The sequence below is a fragment of the Mustela erminea genome, chromosome 7 (genome assembly GCF_009829155.1).
Source record: "Mustela erminea isolate mMusErm1 chromosome 7, mMusErm1.Pri, whole genome shotgun sequence".
Lineage (NCBI taxonomy): Eukaryota > Metazoa > Chordata > Mammalia > Carnivora > Mustelidae > Mustela > Mustela erminea.
This window is the reverse complement of record NC_045620.1, coordinates 88,090,323-88,115,940: the sequence shown is the minus strand read 5'-3', so window position 1 is coordinate 88,115,940 and position 25,618 is coordinate 88,090,323. Positions and strand designations below refer to the sequence as shown.

At 43.0% G+C, this 25,618-nt stretch overlaps 1 protein-coding gene and 1 pseudogene across 17 annotated transcripts in view; one reads left to right on the top strand and one right to left on the bottom strand.

Annotated features, from left to right (window-relative positions):
• Positions 1 to 2,108: 2,108 nt before the first annotated feature.
• Positions 2,109 to 25,618, top strand: part of AAK1 (AP2 associated kinase 1) — a 175,278-nt gene continuing 151,768 nt past the window's right edge. For 13 of the 17 annotated variants that reach the window (XM_032352338.1, XM_032352337.1, XM_032352332.1 and 10 more), the window contains exons 1-2: positions 2,109 to 2,282; positions 2,571 to 2,971. In XM_032352338.1, coding sequence (XP_032208229.1) covers positions 2,809 to 2,971 — 163 coding nt within the window. In that variant the 5' untranslated portion in view covers positions 2,109 to 2,282; positions 2,571 to 2,808. Of the gene's footprint in view, positions 2,283 to 2,352; positions 2,459 to 2,570; positions 2,972 to 25,618 lie in introns of those variants that run through there. The other 4 variants (XM_032352344.1, XM_032352343.1, XM_032352346.1 and 1 more) reach the window with 3 other exon arrangements.
• LOC116596597 lies at positions 20,177 to 20,304 on the bottom strand (annotated as a pseudogene).

The following is a 25,618-nucleotide window of genomic DNA, read 5'->3' as shown; positions in this document are numbered from 1 at the left end:
ATAATTGTTATTAATTTCTGAAAGAATGGAAAGCAAGAAACCCAGTGTTCTAATGTTTTTTCTTTCTTTTGCTTCTTTATAAAGAAACCTCCTCAAGCATCACGTGGATGCTTGTTAGCTGCCTTAATCCTATCAGATAAAAACAAGTTTTTGTTCCTCAGAAGTGAGACTTGAGATTTGCATAAGCCTGGTCTAGTCTGGTAACCGGAATGTCTAGGGAAGTAAAAACTGAGATCGGAACAGATTCTGGGACCCAACAGAACCTCTTCAAAAAAATCAGTCAAGATCAATAGATGTAGTTAAAGATGGAGGTCAATGAATCTAATTCCAAATGAACTTTCCCGTCTATTTTCAAGTCTATTCCAAACTTCAAGACAAAATCTAGCCTTTTAAGGAAAGTGCAGAGAACATGCCTCTGTGGGCTTTCTTTGAGGGAATGTTCTGGCAGGTGCTGCATTCCACCCTGGAGGTGGCTGCATGAATTCGTGAACTGAGGTGACAACATTAACTCCCTCGGGAAGAAAAAATGCTGTCTCTACATAGGAAGCTTAACTACAAAGGCACTACTTGAAAAAAGGAGGGGGAGGGGAAAAAGGAGGAGGAGGAGGATGGGGGAGGGGAAGGGGAGGAGGAGGAAAGGAGAAGGAAGAGAGGAGGACGGAAAAGAGGAAGGAGAAGCGGCAGTCAACGCTCAGTTCAACATTAAGATTAGAGAAGGCAAGAACCATTTTTTCCCCCCATTTTTCCCCCCCTGGAATACCTCTCCGTCCTCTCCTCAAATGCCTATTGAAAAAGTTCTGGGATGAATTACAAGCCAAGAGTGCTGTCGCAGAATTAGGCAGAGCGGGTGGAGGTGAGAAATAACCTATATTCGGGTGGTTAGAAAAATCATGGATTTTTTGGGAAGCGGGGGCAGGGATTTGGAACTACTTTCAGCATCATCCATTAGGAAATCTAGGGAAGGAGAAGGGTACTAACCGGCCTTCCAAATCTTCTAAATTTGGCAGATGAAAATCACGTTGTCCACCTAGTGGACTTGGGCACTCAGGCGATATCTGTATGTTAAGCATTAAGGAGGAAATCTTGAAGTGAAAAAGAAATAACAGAAGATCAGCCTTGGGTTCTTGTGTGAGGGAAGATCTGTGAAGGTCAGGCCCACCCACAGCATCAGCAAAGGTGGAAGAATTTAGCGTCACTGTCAGCAGCCCAGCCCCGAAGTTTGGGATCAGAGCCAGCGATTTGGATCTGCTGGTACCCTAGAATTTGCCCTGCACACTCCCCTTAAGTTTCTCGGTTTGAGTCTCGCCTATAGATTCTCAGACGAAACACTGTCTTGTTAAGCTTTCTCACAGCGCCTAGCTCAGAGCTGACCGCTGAGCAGTTCTCAATAACAACTGGAGCAAAAACAGCGTTTGAGATTGCGGGCAGAAGGGCACAGATTTCATTTCGGGTTGGCGTTGGGGTGTGGCCTTGTACCAACTGCCAGTGAAATTCTCCCGATCACCCCGTCTTCCACTTTCTGCCCAGGTGACGTCGGTGAGCCCCGCAGGCCAGGCTAGGGGCTAAGAGGTTAAGCCGCGTCCTTCAGGTGTCAGCCTTGATCCTTTTGGAAACAACAACCCCCAGAATCCCTTGTGCAGGGGGGTCAAGCCGCAAATAAGATGGCCTCAAAAGGGTGGAACATGCAGCAGTTTCCGAGTCCCTGGCAGTCTCTTTACCGGATGTGTTTAAATAACCGAATCCCCACAAATGCACCACCCCACTAACCACCTTAGAGGCCAAGGAGGCCACCGCAGCCACCTCGCTCGCTCCTTCAGGGGCATCCTGGGAGTTGTAGTCCAGCCGCTGGGTTTCGCCGAACTACCTTTCCCATGGTGCCATGCGGGCCGGGCGATAAAAGTTCTTTTCCAAAACTCTTTCCACACTGAGACACCCCCCCCCTCCCGGGTCCCCTTCTCTCCAACGACTCCTTTTCGTCTGTCGCGACTGAGCGGCAGCAACAGGAGGGCTTCGGCCCGTCGCCGCGCCGTCCCGAGAGGCACTTCCGGCGGCGGTTCACTTCCTGGTTGGGTGGATGGAGCCGGGCGGGAGCGCGCGCGGGGGAGGGGCGGCGGGTCAGTCTCCGCTGGGCGCTCCGGGGATCAGCTGGCGGGCGGGCGGGCGCCGAACGCGGCCCCGGCTCTCGCTGCAGCGCCGCCTCTTCTCCGCGTCGCAGGCCGGCCCGGCGGCCGTGACAATGTTGCAGGGCTGGTAGCTGGGAGCCAGCCGCCGAGCCGTCTCAAGTGGGTGCCGCCGGGATGCTGCCTTTTGGGGCGGCGGGGAGACCCGGGAGGAGGGGGAGGCAGTGCCCGGCTCGGTCGGCGCTGGCCGAGGCGGCCGAATCCTTCCTTTTTCCGAGCCGCGGGCACAGGGGTCCCGGGCTCTGCCGGGTTTTCAGCCCCAGGGTTTTTCTTGCTAGGTAAATGCACGGAGCGTTTCCCCGGGATGATGGCTTTCGCTCTCTCTAGGACTCAGCGGTTGAATTCGTAAGTGTGTTACTGATTCATCCTCTCTCTCTTCTGTCATCACAGGTTTAAACTTACACGAATCGCTCTCTTGAGGAGGAGGGGACCGCGGCGCGATTGACACGCATATTCCTATAGGCATCCTCCCTCAGCCCCCACCCCCACGGCCGGATTCGGGTGGCTCCTCTCCGAGCTGAAATCTGAGAAGAAATCCTTGGATCTCTTGTTTTCTTTAAAAAAAAAAAAAAAAAAAAAAAATTCCAGAAACCGTCGGTATTTTGCTTTACTGCTTCCTATTCGCAAGATGAAGAAGTTTTTCGACTCCCGGCGAGAGCAGGGCGGCTCTGGCCTGGGCTCCGGCTCCAGCGGAGGTGGGGGCAGCACCTCGGGCCTGGGCAGTGGCTACATCGGAAGGGTCTTTGGCATTGGGCGACAGCAGGTCACTGTGGACGAGGTGTTGGCGGAAGGTATGGTGGGACTCTTGCAGTGTGCCGTGAATTAAAATCTTATGCTGATGCAGCAAGACTGGTTTCTAGTTGTTCAGTGTATGAATGGGTTTTGACCAATTGACCCTCCCTTCCCCCTCCCCTTGCTCAGTGAATCATTGTCCTTGAGAAATTTAAAACTGAGATTTGGAAGTGACAGGGCTTGTGGGGTGGAAGAACGTTGCTGGAAATTGTTTACCTCGGTGGCCTTTCATTTTATTTCTTTAAAAATTGGCAAGCCAATTCTTGTCTGCCTCACTGAATTATAAGGATCAGATGAGAAAACGTATGTGTGAAAGTGTAAAGCTTCACATCAAAGAGGGTGCTGGGCTTGTCATCTTTCTTAAACTTGAAATTGTGATGTGAGGGCTGAAGGGTGGAGGTGGAGTAGCTTTAAGAAGAGAGAGGGGTTTCTCCTTCTACCCAACTTTCCCACTCCCAGGAGCAGGCATTGGAGGAAGAGAGGATTTTCAGAGAATGGGAATATGTTTTTCTAAGAGCCAAGGCTCTTGGTGGATTTGACTAGTTTTGTTTCCTGACCGAACTATAATCAGGTCCCCAGGATGTAGCCAAGATAACAGAAATTACACGAGATGAATGTGGTTATTTTGAAACCGGTCTACTAGGCCCCTCTGCCTCCTGTTTTAGTTTTTATTTTTATTTTTTAGCCGAAAATTACTTGAGAGTGGCATCTGATTTTTGTTTTTCCTCAATTGGAAAAGATATTATTTAGATCTGCTGTGTAAATTCTCTCCATGTGTGTTCATTTGTGTATCTATAGATATGTAAATATATATTTTTATCCCCCAGGCTTTCTGGAAATCTTTGCATGTATCTTTTGGTAACCTTAACCTCGACCTTCATAATTATGCCAGACTCCTACTTTTCACAGCCCATTGCCTGCCTTGTGTGCTTTTATTTTTAATAAAAGCAGCAGTTTCCTAGGGATGAAGCTATTCAAACTAATTGGATGGGGCCAACCTACTGTAGGTTGTGTTATTGCTGAGAGGGGATGGGGGGGAAGGGAGAGGCTTCTGTTAGGTCAGCATGGTGGTTTTGGGGTGGACAGTTTATAAGCTGGAGAAGGAGCCTTTTTGCAAGCTCAGGTTGAAGCAAAGGTCCTAACCTGGGCCTGGGAGATGCCTGTCATGGTGATTGTTGCAGGCATGTGGGTTGAGATGAAGCAGCAGCTGTCTTTGGCTCTCAGCTTGTCCAAGTACTGGGTTCAACTTGGGCCCATTTTTCTGGGGTTAGGGTGAAAGCCTTTACTTTAAAAACGCTTCACAAAAAAAGATCTGACAATTAATGTCCTTGTGAAATTCTTGCTGTTTTCCATTCTCAGCACTGCTCTAGCTGGACTTAATCCGGGGCCTGAGTCACTGTCCCTCTGGATCTTTCCTTGTGGGCTTTGGTGCAGGATGGGAGATGATTCTGTGCCCGCTGCCAGATCTGCACCCTTGAGTCTGATCTGTGTCTTTCATCCCTGTGCCAAAGCCCTTAACTGCAGTGGGATGGAGAAATGGAGAAGTATGTGAGAGAGAAATCAGGAGGAATGAAGGGGCACAGAGCTCTTTCCTTCTCTTTGAATGGCTTCTGCTGACCCTATAGCCCAGGAGCATTTTGTTCAGCTGGAATATTGTCTCATTGTAGTTGGTGCTACCCTAAGCAGTGCCTGTTCTCAGGGACTGAATGATGGCGAGAGAAAAGGCAAAGTTGGTCTTTGTTATCTCGGCTATCTTCCTCTTCCCTGGAATTCATCCCTGAGAACTGCACATCATGCATTGTGATGTTTTTATATGGAATTAAGGACTTGCAGCTCTGCATTCGTTTATTCATTCATCAAGCAGTCGTAGCATATTTATGATGTGCCAGGCACAGTGCTAGGCCCTGGGGATATGACGTAAAACTAGATGCTATAGTTTACAGACTATGCTGAGAGATGGAAAACAGCCTGTTAGAATAGAGTGATATGTGCTGTCGTGGAGACAAGCTTAGGGTGCAGTGGCCCTTAGTTTTAGAGATCCAAGAATTGCTTTCTGCTGGAAGTGACTGACCAGAGAATGAGTAGGAGTTATGCAGGTGTGGAGATAGCATGCACCAAGACTCAGAGCAGCAGGAGAGAGTCTCCTGTAAAACTGGGTCTGGTGATACTGCTGTCTTTATATTCTTTGACTATAAGTGAGTTTGAATTTGTGGCTCTTAGAGGTATATAGCTATGTAGGAGCCTGTATATGAATTATTTATGTAGCATTTACTAAATAAAGGTACCACTACTAAATAAAGGTACTACTAAGTTCTGAGAGGCATAATAGGGAGATCTAAAGGGTGATGCCTGCCTTTAAGGAACTGCCAGTGCATTTGATAAGATGAAGGTACATATTCACACGTACAGTATACCATGGTTACCAGCACTGGCTCTATACAGTCGGGTAGATCGGGGTTCGAATTCTGCATCTGTCCTTTCCTAGCTGTGAAACCTTGGATAAGACATTTCAAATCTCTCCTGAATCTGTTTCTCTATGGCAGTGGTTCTTAAAGCATGGAGTCCTGGATCAGGATCATCAGCATCATAGGGAAGCTCGTTAGAGATGCAAATTAGGCCTCACCCTGTAAACCACAAGGGTGGGGCTTGAGCAGATTTCTGGAGAGATTCTGATGAAAGCTAAAGATCGAGAACCCCTCTCCTTTGGCGTGGTCACAAAGATCGAATGAGGCAATGAATGTGAATTATTTTTCAGGTGTTCAATGAGTGGTAGACATTATTTGCCAGCAAGATTTTATCCTATATATAGTTAAGGGGGAGTGGGGGAGAATGTGGAGGTTGGTTTGGCTATAGCAATCTGCAGCAGTCCTTTTCCCCATGATGGGTGGACAGAGTCAGATATTTTTCTGTGGAAGCCTCACTAGCTCCTTAAAGGGTCAACATATTTCGGGTGACCATGTTCCTTCCTGCACCTTTTTCTCTTTGAGTCCCCAGGCATGGACCTAACCACCAGTCCCAGCCAGAGTTGTCCAAGGATGATGACAGTTGTGCATTGAGTTGCCAAGGCAATGACCAGACGGTTTGGGGAGGTTTGGGTGCGTTTTAAACACAGACTCTTTAGCACCACATCCCACCTGTCATCCCTAATTCTCTAAAATGGGTATCAGTCTAAGCTTTATAGTGAGGAGTGCAAGAACACCGAGGGAGAGGTGCTGGAGTAAGACAGGAGAATGCGTGGGCTGCCATCCTCCATCAGTATCAGCTCTGCTTGCCTGCTTTCACTGACTGCTCACTGGGCACTGGGGCTTGTTTGGGGGAAATGAAGACTCTAGACCATGAGTTCAGGGGATATGGCTACTCCAGGCTGGGTATAGAGGTGGGTATCTTCTCTAGCTTCCTCATGAGGATGCCACGATGACTTCCTAATCATGTCTGAGGTCATAGGTGTGTGATATCAAGGGAAGATTTGGTTAAGCTTCTGGATTGAGCTCACTGGGAAAATTGGAGCAATGCTCAGAGAAGGACTAAAGAGCTGTGCTTTTGTTATTTGTCCTTAGCTATATGAGGCCTTATGTCTAAGGTTTAAACAGTAAATGTTTGTTGAATACCTGCTGTGTCCAAGGCCACTTTCCAGAACTGCATCAGTCCTATATAAGATGGAGCACGTGCCCCATCATAGTAGTTTCCTTACTTCCACTGAGGAAATCTAGGTTTAGACTTAATGAGAACTACTAAGTGAGTTTTTGTACTAGTAAACTTAAAAGTTTTTCTACCAATATCACAAGGTAGTGAGGTTTAAACACCTCACATACAAATTTGTATACATGTATGTATGTCTGTGTACACACACACGTAGCATATGATTACTTTCTTTTGGTATTGATATGCACATGTGTTCATTTAGTGAATGTTCGTTAGGCTTTCTTTGTGACAGGCACTGCATTAGATTCCAGAATTACTAAGGTGAATAGGTCGTGGGCCGGCTCTTAAGGAGCTCATAGACCAAGAAATAACCCTAAGATCAGTGTCTAGCACTTGGCATGGCCCTTGGTGTATAGTAGATGATAAAAAGATGTCATGAGGTGATAAAGGGAAAGGGCCTGGAGGCCAGGGTTTATAGATGAAGTGTGGTTTGAACAGGAATGGAAATTGCCCAGCAGATGGTCCAGATGAGGGTTACCCAAGGCTTTCCCAGCAGAGAGAGTTAGAATATGCAAGTGTGTAGTGGTGAAACAGTATGATTCAGAGATACTGACTAGTGGTATCGTCTGGATTAGTACGAATTTCCTTTCCAGAAAGAAGAAGCAAGGAAAGAAGGACATGGAATGGTAGAAGGGAATTCTTTTACGTTTGTTCCCTGGCTGTTGACTTGCTGCTCACTTTCTTTGGTAGCCCTGGGTCTTTCGAGTAACTACTGATTAGCTCTCAGCTTGCCCTTCTACCCTCTGTGCCTCAGTCCTATGCTAATTGTGGGGCAATGGTGGGGGGGGGGTAGTGTTTGGGGGCAGGGGAGCGGTCTGGAAGTTTCCGTGAGAGGCAAGCAGCTTTAAGGAGAAGCAGGTGAGGGAGTGGGATGACCAGTGTTACAGAAAGGAGTGGACGGGGGAGAGAGTGAGGATGTGTGACCAAAGCAGAAGGAAGGCTGGAGAGAAAAAAAGAGGCAATAAGATTATGGAGAGCTTAAGTGCCAGGCAGAGAGGTTGGTTGTGAGCACCTGAGGTCTTCTCTGACGCAAACACCAATTTGATCCCTCCCACCTCAGATGTCTTTGCCTGCTGGGAAGTCTGGTTTTTTAGTGGCAACTGCAGATTTTCAGGGGGTGGCTTGTGAATGGTGTCTTCTTCCTGGCTTCGGGCACGATGACGGTTTTAGCTTTGCTAAATATAGCTAAATCTAGAATTCAGAGATGAAATCCAGAATAAGCAGTTGCATGGTCAAAGCCTTGCCTTTGGTCTTTCTAACAAAGTCATACTCATTCAATGCAAGATGATGAAGAGAAACAGTTTCACGTGGGTTTTGAGTGGGAGGAGATAAGGGGAGGCGTCCGCTTGTACCTGAGTAGCTAAAGCTGCATGTAGAGTACACAGGAAAAGCTTGATAAACATTAATCCAGGATCCCTGAGCCATGACTGCATCAGAGCAGTCATGGCAGTATTTGAAAGGTGACCCTCAGAGAGGGGCTCACACCACCAAGTACCTTCATTTTGTGCTCTTCAAAGGCTAAATGCTTTTCAAGCCTGCTTAAGAAATAACTGTGACATCTGCATCTGAAAGAGCCAAACAAACAGTGGTAATAATAGAAATGGTATTGTCTATTGAAGTAGCATCTGGCACTGTGAAGTAGCAAAGAGTAGCCTTTGGTCTGCTTTTCTGGAGCTTTTTTTTTTTTTTTTTTTGTTATGGTGGAAGAAGCATTGCAGTCTAAACAGGGTGATCAGGGTTTGTTAGTCCATTCATTGCCGTATCCAGTAACCATTACTGAGCACTCACGATGTCCTGGACATCAGCCAGTGATAAATAAGACACTGCCTTGAGGAACTTCCAATGCCAGAACTTCAGATGCCCGAGCCCGTAGCTCTAAGTATGGGAGTGGAAGGTTATAAAAGGGGGAGGGCAACAGACCTGAGGCAGCAGTTAATTCTGTGGGGTCAGGAGTAGTTAGGAAAGCTAAAGAAAGGTGTTATTTGAGGTAGACCTTCAAGAATAAGAATTTATTACTAGATGGACAAGGTTGAGAGAACATTCAAGGCAGAGAGAATACCATGGCCAAAGACAAAAAGCAGGAAAGTGCACTGCCTGCTGGGAGCTTTTTGTTTCGAGATAACATAATCTACCAATGGTCCAGGGCTATGCTGTTCCGTGAAGTAGCCACAGCCACATATGGCTGTTTACATTTAAGTTACCGAAATTAAAATTCAACTTTGATTCTGTAGGCACACTAGCCACTTTTAATTTGCTTAATAGCCACACATGGTTAGGACCTACAGTTTTGGACAGCACAGATAGAAAATATTTCATCATCATAAAAAGTTCTGTCAGTGTTGGTTTAGAGCAATGTTCGCTAAACTTTTTGCATGGAGTGGCACTGTCTAAATGGCATTATTTAGAGAAATAATGGAAGATTGGCTCCTGCCCTCTTGTTGACATAATGTGAGCAATGCACATGAAACAAAGGCACCCTCCAAAAGAGTGTGTGGTGTAGTCTCTCAATTCTGAAGGTGTTGAGGGGAAGGAGACCAGTGAGGTCTCCTGTTCTCAGTTAAACATTTAATCCCTTTATTGGAGGTATGCCTTTTTGTTTATACATTATGCGCATGTCCTGCTTTCATTAGCTAATATCTGAAGGCACAGTATATACTTAAAATGAAGTTAATCATTTATGATAAGAGATGCAAATGTGTATTTTAAGCTCTCTGGATAGGTTTTGGTGCATTTCTTGTCATATCTTGTTTCTTTTTTTTTTTTTTTTTTTATTAAATTTTATTTATTTGTTTGACAGATCACAAGTAGGCAGAGAGGCAGGTAGATAGAGAGAGAGGAGGAAGCAGGCTCCCCACCGAGCAGGAAGCCCGATGCGGGGCTCGATCCCAGGACCCTGGGACCATGACCTGAGCCGAAGGCAGCGGTTTTAACCCACTGAGCCACCCAGGTGCCCCTCATATCTTGTTTCTATATTGTAATGTGACTGATGAAAACTACACCAGGAACAACAACAACAAAAAAAACCAAACTACACCAGGAAGGACGCCTGGGTGGCTCAGTAGGTTAAGCTTCTGCCTTCAGGTCAGGTGGGATGGAGCCCATCTGGCTCTCTGCTCAGCGGAGAGCCTGCTTCTCCCTTCCCTTCTGCCTGCTGCTGCCCTTGCTTGTGCATGCGCTCACTTGCGTGCACTCTCTCTGTCAAATAAATAAATAAAATCTTAAAAGTACACCCAAATAGAAATGAGGCACTGCCATATTTTTGTTGTTTGTGTATGCGGTCTTTAATCTAAGGTATCTTTGCAGGAATCTTTTTAAGCCCCTTGTTTGCTTTGTGAGGGTTAATTCATTTCAAACAAATGTGATCAGTAAATCTACTTAACCAAGCACATGAACTGTAGTACATTTCATTCCACCTCAGCCTGCGCTACGGAGCTTATTCCTTTAGATTCGTATGAGACCCGGGCTGACATAGAGACTGGATGGGAACACTAGTGTTGGGCCGTCTAGTAAGTATTAATAAAGAGAAAGTCTTATTTTTTAAGATGATAATATAAGTGGAGAGTCTCATCCATATATTTGCCTTCCCAGTGGACTGTTTTGTGTACCTCTCTTTGGAGACTACTGATCTAGACCAGTGATTCTCAACCAGGAGCAGTTACCTCCAGGTGACATTTAGTAATGTCTGGAGACATTTTTGATTGTTACAGGGTGGGAGGTAATACTGGCATCTAGGGGGTATAGGCCAAGGATGCTGCTAAGCATACCCAATAGCCCTCCCTCCCCACCACAACAAAGACTTCCCCAGCCCAAAATGTCAGTTGTGCCAAGGTGGCACAGACATGACGTGTTGACTGTTATTGGGGAAAGAGAGAGGAGTCAGGGATGGCTCAGAAGGGTCTCATCTGACTTTAGGCGAATCACTTGGTTTTTAAATTCATTTTCTCAGAATCAGTGAGCCAACAGTCTTTCTGTTTAACCGGTTATGGTTAAAAATCTTCATGTCTTTTCTATATAAAATGTCTCCTTCCGAAAGTGAACCAGTGAACTACAGGAGATAGAATGGTAAGTCTTCGTAGGCTCTGGCCGAGGACGTTGTCACTGTACTCTACTGCTGACTGAACACGGAGTATGAACTTGAAACAATTCTCCTTGTATTCTCATTGCTCCTATCTGAGCAACCCAAAAGTATTGTGGAAGCATTTTCTGACTTGAATTGCATATAGGAAGGTTCAGTTGGAACGAGTTATTAAAAATCAGAATGTTGTGAGAGAAGATGTTGATAATCCTTTGCATAAAGAATTTTCAGGAAGAGTCTAGCACTTGCAATTAGGGATATTGGGTTCAAGATTTTTGAGTACTATCTGCTGGTGTGGCTTTGGGAACTCATTTAACCAGTGTGAGCCACTGGTTCCTCATTTGTAGTAACTGTCCTTCCTGCCTCTGTAGGGCTGTTATGACCATGAAACGGGAGGGCATAGTTATGTGTAATGCATAGCGCAGAAGAGACAGCTTGGCCTGCCAGCCAGGAGCCACAAGGATAACTGAGCATCTACAGTATTTTCAGCTCTGTGATGCTGTGGCATACATAGAAATAATGGAAGATTGACTCCTGCCCTCCTTGTTGACATAATGTGAGCAATGCATATGAAACAAAGGCATCCTCCAAAAAGGTGTGTGGTGTAGTCTCTCAATTCTGGAGGTGTCGAGGGGAAGGAGACCAGTGAGGAAATGGTTAGGAAACACTGAAGGTGGATTGTTCTTAACAGAGTTTTCTCTGGAACCCCTTCGTCGAGTAACCTTGTTTTTGGGAACATGTCTAGTTCTGCACGTTTGCATATGTTATATTCTTAGCAAAATTGAAGTGAGTATTGCAACATTTTTGGTTTCTTTTGAGGAACAAAATTGCCTACATAAATAAATCATATGTTCTGTGCTTATACCCGAAGTAAAAAAAAAAAACCCCAGTTCGGGCTGCAGCATTTTGTGCCTCCTTACCCCCCTTCCAGTATCTTTAGTATTGCTAGACTGCTGTCTTTATTTTTAGAGTATTATGTATACTTTAAACAATCTCCGTTCTTCTTGTTGAGTTATGAACAATTGTTAGGGAAGAGGAGTCCTTCTGAGTGACGCTTTCACCTTGGCAGAGAGAGAATTCCTCAAGTCGGAACAAAGTTGAAAGAGTGAAAATCTGGAGTTTCACTCAGGACCTGCTGTGAGTGAATCAGCCTGAACTGGTCAGTTTTCTCCTTGGGTTATGAGTTATCCTTGGCAGACAGTGGATGGCAATGCCAGCAGAAGCTTTGTTATTCCTGATTTCTGAAGAGCCGAGAGATAATTGGATGAAAGAGTTTATGGCATCCCTATATTATCATCATAGAAGGCCAAGCATAGCATTGATGTTAGATTATCATTTGTAATTATAATGATCGTAAATAATGATGCCTTTCATCTAGGACTTGAATCCTGGAAAAAGCAATATGATGCCGTGTCATTTTGTTGCTGCCTGTTTTTGAGGATGCTTACAGCTATTGTACTGGGACCTTTAGGATGAGAGAGAGATGATTGTCCCTCTGGTACAGAGCATGACTTTGAGAACAAAATAGAGACTATTACCCTTTGGAACACGAAAAAAAAAGAGGACTCTGGCCTCATCTGTTGGGCCTCTCTTGGAGGATTGGGGCTTGAGCAACATTTACAGAGGTGGCAAGTCTCCTGCTGTTCCCCCAACTCATCATTTTCCCTGGTCAGTGAATCTTGTTGGTTCAGGAAGTGCTGATTATCTTACTGGGTTGTTAGATTTGTTTAGTTTCCCTTGCTTTGCTCTGTTCCTCAGACCTTTGTTCTCTACCGTTTTTAGAAGCCTGCACATCTCAGTGGTGGGGATTTGGCAGTGCTGGGAGAAATAATTCCATCTGACCTTTTGGCTATGTATAATCTTGGTTTGAGCAGAAGGGGTAACTCAGCAGTGATTGAGGAAAACCTGCTATCTGTCCCCTGTGCCCCAGAAAAATGGAAGCACTGTGATGTTCTCCTTAGAAGACTTCTGAGGTTAGTCCCATGTGCAGTGGTTTAAAAGCATGGGAGTTGGAACTAGGCAGCCCTTCGCCTGAATCCTAGACCTGTGATGTTGGTCAATGAAGATCCGGCTTCATTTATAAAATATGGATAATACTGTGGGTGGTTGTAAGGATTAGATGAAATTATGCAAAGTGCTTAGCATAATGCCTAGCATATAGTTAGCAGTCTATAAATGGTAACTTAGTATGTGAGTGCATGAATTTTGTTTTTATCAGGCAATATTTGTTTTGCTGTGTGTATAACCTGGTGAAGTTAGTGTCTTGGAGAAATACATATATATACACACACACACATACACACATATTATCTCTCAATCTCAAAAGTAGAAATGCGAGTTTTAAGTATCTTAGCTGGGGCACTTGGGTGGCTCAGTCTTTAAGCATGTGCCTTCGGCTCAGGTCATGATCCCAGGGTTCTGGTATTGAGCCCCACATCGGGCTCCCTGCTCAGTGAGGAAGGAAGAAGCCTCCTTCTCCCTCTCCCACTCCCCCTGCTTGTGTTCCCTCTCTCGTTGCGTCTCTCTCTGGCAAATAAATAAAACCTTAAAAAAAAAAAAGGTATTGGGGCACCTGGGTGGCTCAGTGGGTTGAGCCTCTGCCTTCGGCTCAGGTAATGATCTCAGAGTCGTGGGATTGAGCCCTGCATCGGGCTCTCTGCTCAGCAGGGAGCCTGCCTCCCTCTCTTTCTGCCTGTCTGCCTCTCTGCCTACTTGTGATCTCTCTCTCTGTGTCAAATAAATAAATAAAATCTTAAAAAAAAAAGTATCTTAACTTTATAAAGGAACTCAAATTATTTAAATGAATGCTATACTCTGTAGATAGATAGATAAAGATGAGGAATAAGGAGAAGAGAAGGAATCTCAAAGAAATATTGTGGTTTTGATTTTTTTTTCCTGCTTGAAAGCCACCTGTGTGTTGGAAAATTTCCCCAACCTTTCATGTTATTATTAGTATGAAGGGCCTCTCTGCCCCTGAGGAACGCCTGATCCCAGCTGCCTATCCAGCTTCAAATTCTTCACCCCAAATGCTCTAACACAAGTTATCTGCTTCATTCAGGCCTGTGCCCTCCTCCTCCCCTTGTACCATGGATTTAGTTCTTTCCAGTGCTTTACCACAGTGCTCCCTCTACCTGGGATCCACTCCCCTGCCCTGCCCACCTACCTGAATCCTACCTAACCTCTGTACTTCACAGTCTATCCTGTTGTCCTATGGTTGCTTGTCATTCTTGTTGCCTTTGTTGACGCTTTGGGTTCATAATCTCAAAGTTTTGTTTTCCTATTTATCTGTTTCATTTGTAACTACTTTAAAGTGTTAGATAATCCTTAGGAAGCAGGATGTAAACCTTAGATTTATTTTGTATCCAGTTTAGGGCTCTTACATTTGAACAATGCAACAGTACGTACTGGAGAATAAATTAACTGAAGAAATAATATAGTAAATCAATACTAATTCAGATTTACCGGGTAGGCACTACAGGCCAAAGGAATGTGAGATATACAGACCTCTCTATTCCTATTCCAGTAGTATAATAGATCTGAAGTGTTGACCTTATTACAATGATAAGAGCGACCAAATCTTGTAGGTTTTTGGCAAAGTTGAAAAATAACAAAAATTCAAAGCAAAGTAGAGCACCTTCCAGAAAATCTTGGAAATCTCTTTATTGATTATATTCAATTATGGGTACGTAATTCGATCAATCTCAAAAGTAGAGATGCAAAGATAAGTATCTTAACTACATAAAGGAACTCGAACTATTTGTCTATATTGTGAAGATGGAGAAGGTTAGGTCAAGTATCAAAAACTCAGAAGTAACTAAAATTTGTCTTTAAGCGAGGCATGCATTAATTTTCTAGCTTATGGTGGTTGTTGGCCTGCAGTAAATTAGGACAGTGATTTTCAACTTATATTTAGTGTAGTGAGCATGGGAGCAAAGGACATGGGAAAGGAATATATAATTTGAAAAAGCACAGACTAACCCCAGGTCTAGCTAGGAAAAGAGGTACCCAAAGAGAAAGGGGAGTGGTGGTATACCCTCTTAAGAGGTATATTGTAGTCTTCACGAGTTGAGGGAAGGGAGGACAATGAGACTTAAGTTGATCAGAGAGAATATGGTTTTGTTTTGTTTTTGAAATATTTATTTATTTAGAGAGAGAGGGAAACACCACAAGCAGGAAGGGCAAAGGGAGAAGGAGAGAGAGAATATCAAGCAGACACCACCCTGAGTTTGGAGCCTGATGCAGGGTTCAACCCCAGACCCCAAAATCATGATCCGAGCTGAAACCAAGAGCTGGGTGTTTAAACGACTGTGCCACCCAGGTGCCTGAGAATCTTGTTTTTAAAATGTTCATAAATACAGCTCAGCAGCTTGGTTATAAATTGAGTCTAGAGAGGTGGTACCTAAAATTGATCACTGTATGTAGCTCTTAGAACATAGATAGGCACTTATTTCTCCCTGTTCTTGCTACTTTCAGAGAGAAGCAGTGAAAAGGGGGCTCATCAGTAACTCTTGCCCAGTGGTTTGCTCTGTGAGTTCTGTGACCTTGTTGAAAGATCAGATCTTGGTGGCTCTCTGACCTATGATGAGAATTCACTTAAAAAAAAGTTAATTTGGGATAATGTAGACTTTCTCAGAAAATGAAGTATTCTTCTTTTAAAAACATAGTTTTAGATTATTAATATGTTATGTTAGTAATATAAAATGGGTCATTTAAATGGCTTACGCAGCAATTTTGGAGTGATTTTAAGGGGATATGATAGAATAATGCCCACGTCTATATATGCAAGTTCTGGTTCAAGGTTTAGCTCATATGAACAAATAACTATACAAAGTAAGTGAAATAGATTGTCTAGTCTCTCTCAGTGATCTGGGACACACGACTTAACCTTCTGTGTGTTTTTCCTTGTATAAATATGGAGATCACTGGGTAGTCTCAGGGATATCTTCTAACTAAAAGACATGATTTTTAAGTTCTGTAGTCTCTCTTGAGACTGTTTGAGAGGGACAGTGGCATGGGTTGGTTAGGTTGTGGTGTTATATAGACTTGTGTAGCTGGGACTAAGACAACATTCCTGAGATGGGTTGTTAACCTTGGCTTATGTATGAGCTGCACTGGGAAGTGTCATTATTAGTGGAGGCAAAAGATTCCATTCCTTTTCCATTTACCCTCTTCCCTATCTCTCCTTTAAACTTGAAAAATTGATGTTGGTAATTAGATGTTGGAGGTGAGAGGAAGCTAGGTTGAAGCTTGGACATCTGGCTTAAGTGACTGGGTTGATAATGGTGTTAACAAAACGAAGAAAGAACAGTGTGTGAGGGAAAGAGAATGACTTTAGTTTGGGACTTTTTAGCGTAAAGCACCAGTGAAAATCCAAGGGTGGGTACGGTTTAGGACACTGGAGGGTAGGGCTGGCCTGGATTTTAGAGAAAGGTTTGGTGACTGTTGTCCTGTAACCACATGATACTAATGAAAAGTGAAATGGAATGAGATCTCACAGGGAGACCATGTGGAAGAGAGAAGCGGACTATGGGTAGGTAGAGGAAGAGAAGCACACCTGGAGTAAAATCCAAACTCCTCACTCGGACCTGCAAACCCCTTTGAAGGCTTCTCTCTTTCTCCACCAAAATCCAATCCTCCGTGCTCTTCAGCCACAGCGATTCCCCTTCATCTCTTTCGAGCACTGAAGGTTGTTTCCTCTTTGGTATCTTAGGCGTGGCTGGTTCTTTTGCCTGGAATGTCTTTTTTTTTTTTTTTAAAGATAGGAAGAAATGAAGGACGCTAGGAAAAAAAAAGAACAAAGGAAATGCAAAGGAAGGAAGGAAATAAAGTGAGAGGGAAGGAAGGAAATAAAGTGAGAGGGTAGGTACTTGTATAGAAAAATATATTAAAATCTATTTTTAAAGTTAAGTAATTTTTTTTGAAGTATAACGTAATTACACTGTTATATTAGTTTCAGGTGTACAACATTGTGATTCAACAATTCTGTACATTACTAAGTGCTCATCACAGTAAGTGTAGTTGCCACCTGTCACCTAGCATATTATTGGCTATATTTTCTATGCTGTACTTCTCATCTTTGTGATTTATTTATTTTATAACTGGAAGTTTGTACCTCTTGATCCCCTTTATCTATTTAACCCCCCCCCCCCACCTGCCTGGCAACTACCAGCTTGCTCTTTGTATTTAAGAGTCTGTTCTTTTGTTTGTTTCTTTGTTCATTTGTTTTGTTTTTCAGATTCCCCTTATAAGTGAGATCAAGGCAGTATTTGTTTTTCTTTGTCTGACTTATTTCACTTAGCATAATACCCTCTAGGTCCATCTGTGTTGTTGCAAATGTTGTTGCATTTTTTTCTGTGGTAGAATCATATTACATTATATATATATATATACCACATCTTTATCCATTTATCTGTTGATGGACCTTAGGGTTGCTTCCATATCTTAGCTGTTATAAATAATGTTGCGATGAATAGGGGTGCGTATATCTTTTTGAATTAATATTTTTGTTTTCTTTGAGTAAACACCTACTAGTGGAATTACTGGATCATAGGGCATTTCTTTTTTTAATTTTTTGAGGACCCTCCATTCTATTTTTCACAGTGGCTGCACCAATTTACATTCCTGCCAACAGTGCACAAAGGTTTCTTTTTCTCCATATCCTCGCCAGCATTTGTTATTTGTTATTTTTTTATTATTATTTTAGCCATTCTGACAGGTCTAAGATAATATCTCATTGTGGTTTTGTTTTGATTTGCATTTTCCTGATGATTAGTGATGTTGAGCTTTTTTTTTTTTTTTTAAGTACCTTTTCATGTGTTTCTTGGCCATCTGTGTGTTGTCTTTGGAAAAATGTTTATTCAGATCCTCTGCTCATTCTTTTACTTGGATTTGGGGTCTTTTGGTGTTGAGTTATAGAAGATCTTTATATATTTTGGATATTAACTCCTTAGCAGATACATCATTTGCAAATATCTTCTCTAATTTAGTAGGTTGTCTTTTCGTTTTGTACAAAACAACACAAAAGCTTTTTATTTTGATGTAGTCCCAATAGTTTATTTTTGCTTGTGTTTCCCTTGCCTTAGGAGACTTATCTAGAAAAAATATTGCTGCAACTGATGTCAAAGAAATTACTGCCCATGTTTTCTTCTAGGAGTTTTATGGTTTCAGGTCTCATATTTAGGTCTTTAATGCCTGCAGTGTTCTTCTTCCTGATTCTCCATGGCTGACTTCTTGTCATTCAGACCTCACTTAAATCTTATCTCAGAGAGAACTTCCTTCACCAACCAATATAAGGAACTTACCATGTTTTATTTTGCCAGGTAGCCTGTATCAACTGATTTCTTGCTTATTGTTTATCTCCCTCCCCAGGAATATCACCTTTGTGAAAGCAGAGACCTTGACTTACTTATTCATTGTATATCCCCAGTGCCCTGTGTAGTGTCTAGCAAATCTGAGGGGCTCAGGGACAACCACTTGAAGGAATGAATGAACAGATGAAGGAGGCAAAATGATTGTAGAACCAGGAGATACTAAGTGATGGAAATGAATACTAAGTAGATTTAAAAGGAGGAAAGTGTAGATACTTTGGGGTGTTAGAAATCAGAAAGGTCATGATAAGAATGAAAGGGTGTTTCTTGGCTTTGGAAATATGGAGATTACTTAAGAGCTTTGTTAGAGCAGTTTAAGTGGAGCAGTGGTGTGGAGTGGAGTCAGAAAGCGGTGATATGAGTGAATGGAAAGTCAGTTGGACGCTGAGTCACAGAGGAATTCATTATTTTTAATGGTGGAAGAGCATCTTGAGTACGTTAAACAGGGAAGAAATAGCCAGTAGTAAAGAAGGGGTTGGGAATATAGTACAGGGGAAATTATTGATGGAATAGGACTGAGGAGTTGGTGACAGGTCATGGATAGAATCCTAAACTCAGGTACGGGAGAGGACTTCGGACAAGAGAAAAGGCACTTCATTCACTGACCTGGAAGGACACAGGAGAAAGAATGGGTACAGAAGATAGAAATTTATAGGGTTTGACGGGTTGAGGGAGTTCTTGCCTCATGGCTTTTGTTTGTTTTTTCTTCCCTTTTTTTTGGTTTTTTCTTTTTTTTCCCCACCCCTCCTGGCTTTTGTTTTCTAGCGAATGCTATTGGGTGGAAGTTGAATTGGGGTTTATAGAAAGTAAGGAGGATAGGGAGAAATTGCTAAAGTTTTTGAAGAAAAGGGCCGACAGGCTGAATAGAGGAGTGGCCTGATATTTGGAAAGCCCATTTGAGATGACTCATCATGGGAAGACAGGTGTTTCCAACCCCTAAGGGTTTATCAGTTTTGAAAGTATACTATTTTGGATAGGACTCTTTCTGAGACAAATGATATATTTCCTGTCTTCTAGATTATATATCACAGTCAGCATGGTATAGGTAGAAAGTATACCTGCTCAGAACATGTCTGGTGACCACCATGCCCTATACTGTGGACAGCTTACTTCCCCACCCTGTCCATCTGGGTCCTTGTTTGTAAAACAAGGATGACATGATGGTGACATTACTTTCCAAGTCTGACACCTCACCATTCTTTTATTTCTCAAATGCATTGTTATTAGGTCTATTAGGATCTTTGCTTCTTGATATGGGTAAGACCATTTGCTCCTGAATAAACTGCTCCTGGCTTACACTGCTTACAGAATTTTATGTTTGTGCCTTATTGTGTTTTCTGGTTCCTTTCTTTGGAGACTGTCCCTCCTCACTTCTCTCTGCTATCCATGTGCCTTCCTGAATTAGTGCCTCTCTAATTTGTCGTTTTTAATCTGCAGTGGACCCGGAAACCAGATGACTAAGCCTATTAGAACCGCGTGCACCAGTGAAGAGGCTGTGAGTGAGAGTTGGAGGGTCCTGTGTGTGATTAAACTACAGGTGCTGCTGAGCATGGGCTTTGTCTCCCGTTGGCACAGAAATTAGTTTTTATGCCTCATGTTCCAGAAAGGTTGAGTTCTGAAGAGATAAACGAGTTACCATTTGAAAGTTCTTTTTTTTTTTTTTTTTTTTTTTTAAATTTATTTATTTGACAGAGAGAGATCACAAGTAGAGAGGCAGGCAGGGGGGAGGGGGAAGCAGGCTCCCTGCTGAGCAGAGAGAACCCGATGCAGGGCTCTATCCCAGGACCCTGAGACCATGACCTGAGCCGAAGGCAGAGGCTTTAACCCACTGAGCCACCCAGGTGTCCCACTATTTGATAGTTCTTATTAATTAAATGCGCTTAGAAGCATTTGTCTGAAAAGTTGAGTATCAGTGCTGTAGGGACTTAACCTATTTCCGTTTTCCTTCTCACTTTCTATCCCTTCTCGTCCTGCCTCCCACCTACCCTCCTCAAACACACAAGGCCCTTCTCCACACTTTAAGTGTAAAGCAGTGTTCTAGGCACTGTTACAATACTATCTCAGTCTTTCAATTACCATTTATTTGAAACCACAGAGAAGTTTCCAGGATTATAACTCACTGTTCAATTAGCAATAATCGCGCCTCGGATAAACCTCATTGGCCACGATACTGCCACTGCGCAAAGCTGTATAACTCACTGTTCAATGCTGTGTATGTTTGTATCTCAGTAAGGGCCCTGCTGTAGACTCTCTACTGGTATTTGGTGTTGGGGGCTGGAAGACTTGAAACAATGAAATGAATGCCAGTTCCTTGTATGACGTGTAGTTGGTATGGAAGAAAACAATCATGATGTCATAAAATATATTTTAAAATTTTTAAATTTAAATAATTTAAAATTTTTTAAATTTAAATAATTTCTGCACCCCATGTGAGGCTCGAACTCATAACTCTAAGATCAAGAGTCGCATCCTCTTCCAACTGAGCCAGGCAGACATCCCTCATAAAATATTTTTTAATGCAGGTTACTCTGTGGAGATAGTAGAATAATTAGAAGAGAAAATTAGACAAAGAGAGAAAATAGGGGGGCCTGTGACTCTTGGTCTTTGGGTTGCAAGTTTGAGCCCCACATGGGGTGTAGAGATTAGTTAAAAAAAAAAGTCTTTAATAAAAAAGAAAATATTATTCAAAATCCTGTCGTTCACCATTGTTAATGTTTTGGTGTGCCTTCCAGACTTGTGTATTTTTATAAGAAAAAGGATTTACTGCACATCATCCTCTGGAATCCGCTTTCTCACTTAGCAGTATACCCTAACTATCCTTTTGTGTTAAATGTCTGCATCATCAGTTTTAGTCCATTGTGTGGATGTGTCATGATTTATTTAGCCAGTCTCCTATTAGACATTTAGGTTATTTATAGCTATTATGAAACAACCACAACGAGTATTTTTCAAACCTTCGGGTACTTGTTCTATCACTTCCTTAGAATAAATTTCTGAAAGTGAAATGGTTGGGTCAAACGATATGCATATTTTAACTTCTGATATGTATTATAAAATAGCCTCCAGAAAGATTAAACTGATACATACTTTCATAAGAAGTGTATCTTTTTTTTTTTTTACTTTAATATTTATTTATTTATTTGACAGAGAGAGTGCACTGGGTATGGGGGGCAAGGCGGGGGATAGGAGGAGGGACAGAGAGGATCTCAAGCAGACTCCCTGCTGAGCGAGGAGCCTGACCCTGAGAGCATGACTGAGCCAAAATCAGGACTCAGTTGCTTAACTCACTGAGCCATCCAGGTGCCTCAGAAGTGTGGTTGGACATACTCTCTTTGTTTCTTTCCGTCTGTATGTATGTCTTTTTATCTGTTCTTTATATTCCTTCTGTGGTGCCTTTTTTTTTTTTTTTTTTTAATGTTTCTTTGCTCATATTCCTATTAGAGTGTTCATCTTCCTTAACAATTTGCAGAAGTTCTTCACATATTTAAAATGTTAACCCTTTCACACACACATCTACATTGCAGCCTTTCCCCCCTGTTTTGTCATTTACTTTATGTTAAAGTGGGGTTTTGGAGATATTTTTAATTCTTTTGCAATCAAATATGTCAGTCTTTTCCTTTATGATTTCTGTCTGAGGTTAAGCTTGGAAAGGCCTGAGGAGAAATACAGGGCCTAGATCACAGAGACCCTGTGAGTCTCATCTTCTGAGCAATAGGGAATCCATTAAGAGTTTTAGGAGGGGATGCCATGATCAGATTTACAGAGATTTGTGGAGAATGCCCGGAAGGAGCTGAGTGTAGAGCCTCTGGGAGGTTGTTGCCATGATCCAGGTTAAAGGCAGAGAGAGTCTAAGTGGCAGAACACTAACAGGAACAGAGAAGAATGCAGACAAATATTTAGGAGTTTCATATAGTCAGGACTTGGTGCTTGATTGGATTTAGAGGTTGAAAGAGAGATGTGGAACCAAGCGTGATTCCAGGCTTGTAGTTTGAGTGCCTGGGTACATGAGAGAGAAGTGCCATTAGCTGAGCTGTATTATTCAGGAAGAGAGGGAGGGTGGAAAGAGGGAAGATACAGGTTTAATGAGGAAGATGATGGGTTTGATATGATCAGTTTGCACTGTATTTGGGTGTGTTTGGGTTTTCTGCTGTTCTTTAACAAACTACCTACAACCCCAGGGGCTTAAAACCACAACAGTTATAATTTCTTATGATTCTGTAGGTTGACGGGGACTTAGCTGAGCTTCTGCTGGGGCTTCTGCTCATCTAATTTAGGGTGTGTTAAAATTGTCTTTACTCCTACTACTCTATGATATACCTGAATTCAGAACATCCCAGCATGGACTCGGACATCTCCTCCCCCCTTCCTCCCTCCACCCCTCTTTCTTTCTTTCTTCCTTTCTTCCTTCCTTCCTTTCTTTCTTTCTTTCCTTTCCTTCTTTCTTTCTTCCCTTCTTCCCTTCTTCCCTTTTCTTTCTTTCTTTCTTTCTTTCTCTCTTTCTTTCTTTTGAGAGGGGCTGAGGGAGAGAGAATCCCAAGCAGACTCCATGCCCAGCACCAAGCCTGATACAGGGCTTGATCCCACAACCCTGAGATCATGACCTGAGCAGAAATCAGGAGTTGGACACTCAATCGGCTGAGCTCCCCAGGCCCCCAGTACATCACATTTCTAACACCATGTTGTATCCTTTACAGGAATATGTTAGAGAAATATAAGAAACCCTATGGATTTTATATGTAGAGCTCTGGTGTTTTTCACACTCTGGGGGATGCACCACAGTGAGAACTGGGTGAAGGTGTGCCTTTTACCAATTCTGCTTGCTTATTTATTTCTGGTAAAGTGGGATAAGGGCTTTGGTGAACTTGGGCAAATCATTTTTAAGAGGAGTACCTAGGGAAGTTGAATATTAAGAAATTGATTTTTTTTGGAGTTGTCCATGTGGAGATTCTTGTACTCAGGTTTGAAAAGCCAAGAGTCAGAAGATCAATGGGCTGAGAATAGAATTGAGGTTGAGGAAGATTTAAATGACAGCTTGGTAAGGAAAGTCCTTTAAGAAGACAGAAAAAATATCCAGAGAGCTTTGAGGAGAATCAGTAGACTGCAGTGTCTTACACACATGGAACCCTATAGACATAAGAAATCAGAGTCTGGAAGAGGATTCGATGCCCCAGACTGGTCAGGTAGGATAAAGACTGGAGAATATCTTCTGGTTTGGAGAGTTGCTATGGCATTGGCCTCCACAAAATCACTACTACTTCAGAAGAGTAGTGAATTGATGGTGGATGTGGATAAGAAAAGAAAAGGACAGATTGTATGGTAGCTTGATCAGGAGATGTTTGATTATGTGATTAGGCTAATAGAAAGGCACCAGGAGGCAGAGGGGAGAGAGAGAAGTTAAAAGTAAGGGCAGTTGCCTATTCGAATGAGGTTCCAGAAGAGTCTGGAGGAGATGACATCTTCATTTTTTTAAATTTCAACTCTATCCTTTCAAAAACATTTCCTCCCGTGAGCCATTGGTCCTTTCACATTCCCAGGCCCCAAACCTCTTTCTTCTCATCTAGCTAGTCAGGAAACTCTGCCATTCACAGTATATCCCCAAACCCAACCACTTCTAACCTCCTCACCTGCTGTCTCCTTGGGTCAAGGGTCATGGGCCTGGATTACAGGAGCTGCTTCTTCACGGGGCTCTACTTCTCCGCGAGTGCCTCAGTCTAATCTCCTCAGTGTAGCCAGAATGATCCTTTAAAATGCAGATCATTTCATGTGACTCCTCAGCTTAGAAAGATGCTAGTGACTGCCCATCTCACTGAAAGTAAAACTACAAATCGTGAGGTGGCTCTAGAAAGTGCTTTTCTCTAGCCCATGGTCACTTCCCCTCTCCTGTTTTACTACTCTCCTCTTTGGTTATTGCACTGTCTACCCTGGCCTCCTCGTAGCTCTAGCTCATAGCTGGTTAAAGCAGGGTAAATTCATGCCCCTGCCTCTGGGTTTTTGAACTCATTGTTCCTTCTACCTACAGGAGTCTTCCTCTGGGTAGCCCCAAAGCTTGTTCTCCCTCACCTGTTTTGCTTAAATTCCACTTTCTCAGAGAGTACTTCTTTGACTATTCCATTAAAAATTATAACCTTCCATTTCCCCCAGCTCTCCTTATTCCTTTTCCCTGTCTATAGGCTCTATAATTTACTTATTTATTTGTTGATTGTCTCCCTTCATTAGAATATAAGCTTCATGAGCTTTTTTGTTTAGTTCACAGGCTGTCACAGGATGGGCTTGGTAAAGATTTATTGATTAAATTGGTGAATGAATGAATGGGATTAAGGCTGGTCCTCGGAAAAGGAGGAGGGCATTTCATTCTCAGAGTCAGGAGCGGGGGGTAAATGAATCAGCATGGACGTAATTCAGTTTGTAGTGGAAAGGCTGGGGTTGGGTGGAGGAGATGGGAATTTGAATGTAGTCATGACAGATGCCCTCACTTTTCTGGAATAAGGAGGCAAGGCTGTCTGCTGAGGGTGGTGGTGAGTATGGGGCTGAGGTGACTTCTGAGGATTTAGGTTAGTCATTAAGAGAAATAGGAGTGGGAACTATTCAAGGACAACTAAAAGACCCAGGCCAGGATGAAGACCATGAATTGATAGTGATATGGTTTTGTAAGATTGCGTGGTTTTTCTCTGGTAGAACTTGGAGATTGGGGTTAGGAGCCACGTAGGTGGATTTAGCATTGATTCTGGATTGGGTAGATGTGATGCAAAGTCAGAAGTGCAGAGGAATCAAAGAACAGTCTATGCTGTCAACCATGGGGCAAAAATCAGGAAAGAAGATCATCTAAAGAGTAGGTTGATTGACAGGAGAAAACGGAAAGAGAGTCTGGAGGACAGATGAGTTTGAAGAATAGATCAGACCAGAGTGAAGGCGTGAGAGACCACAAGGGTTGGAAGGTATGTCAGAAAGTGAACAATTGACATTTAAGACTTGTGTTGACAAGGACTAAGGTGTGGCCATGGATGTAGGTGTTTGAAAAGACCAAAGGTCTTTGTAGTGAAGAAATGTAGGGGCTAAAGTATAGGAGTAAATCATCCTTGTAGATTTTGAAACCATCCAGGATGGTGGCAAGAGTTATAGCACAGAGGAAGGGAGGATGCCAGAGTCTTCAGTGAATTTGGGAAAATGAGTGGGAGGTTGGAGGTAAAAGGCAAGGCAGAGTGGAAGCCATGGGAGCCAGGTGGCATGAACTCAGAGGGGCAGGGATTTTTTTTTAATATAAGAATAGAATGTGGAAGCAGTAATGATCTGAAATTAATTTAAGAGAGCAAAGAATATTCTGACCTCCTGCCCTGAGGTTGGCGAGGTGTAGGAAAATCTGGCACGAGAGGACTGGTGATGCAAGCAAGCCCTGTTGCCCGGTGGAGAAACAGGCCAGAGCAATTTGAATGACATATCTTTTGGCAAGATTAGGGAGCTAAGTTGTTGTTTATGGCATTTATTTGACAGCTTTGTGTTTCCTC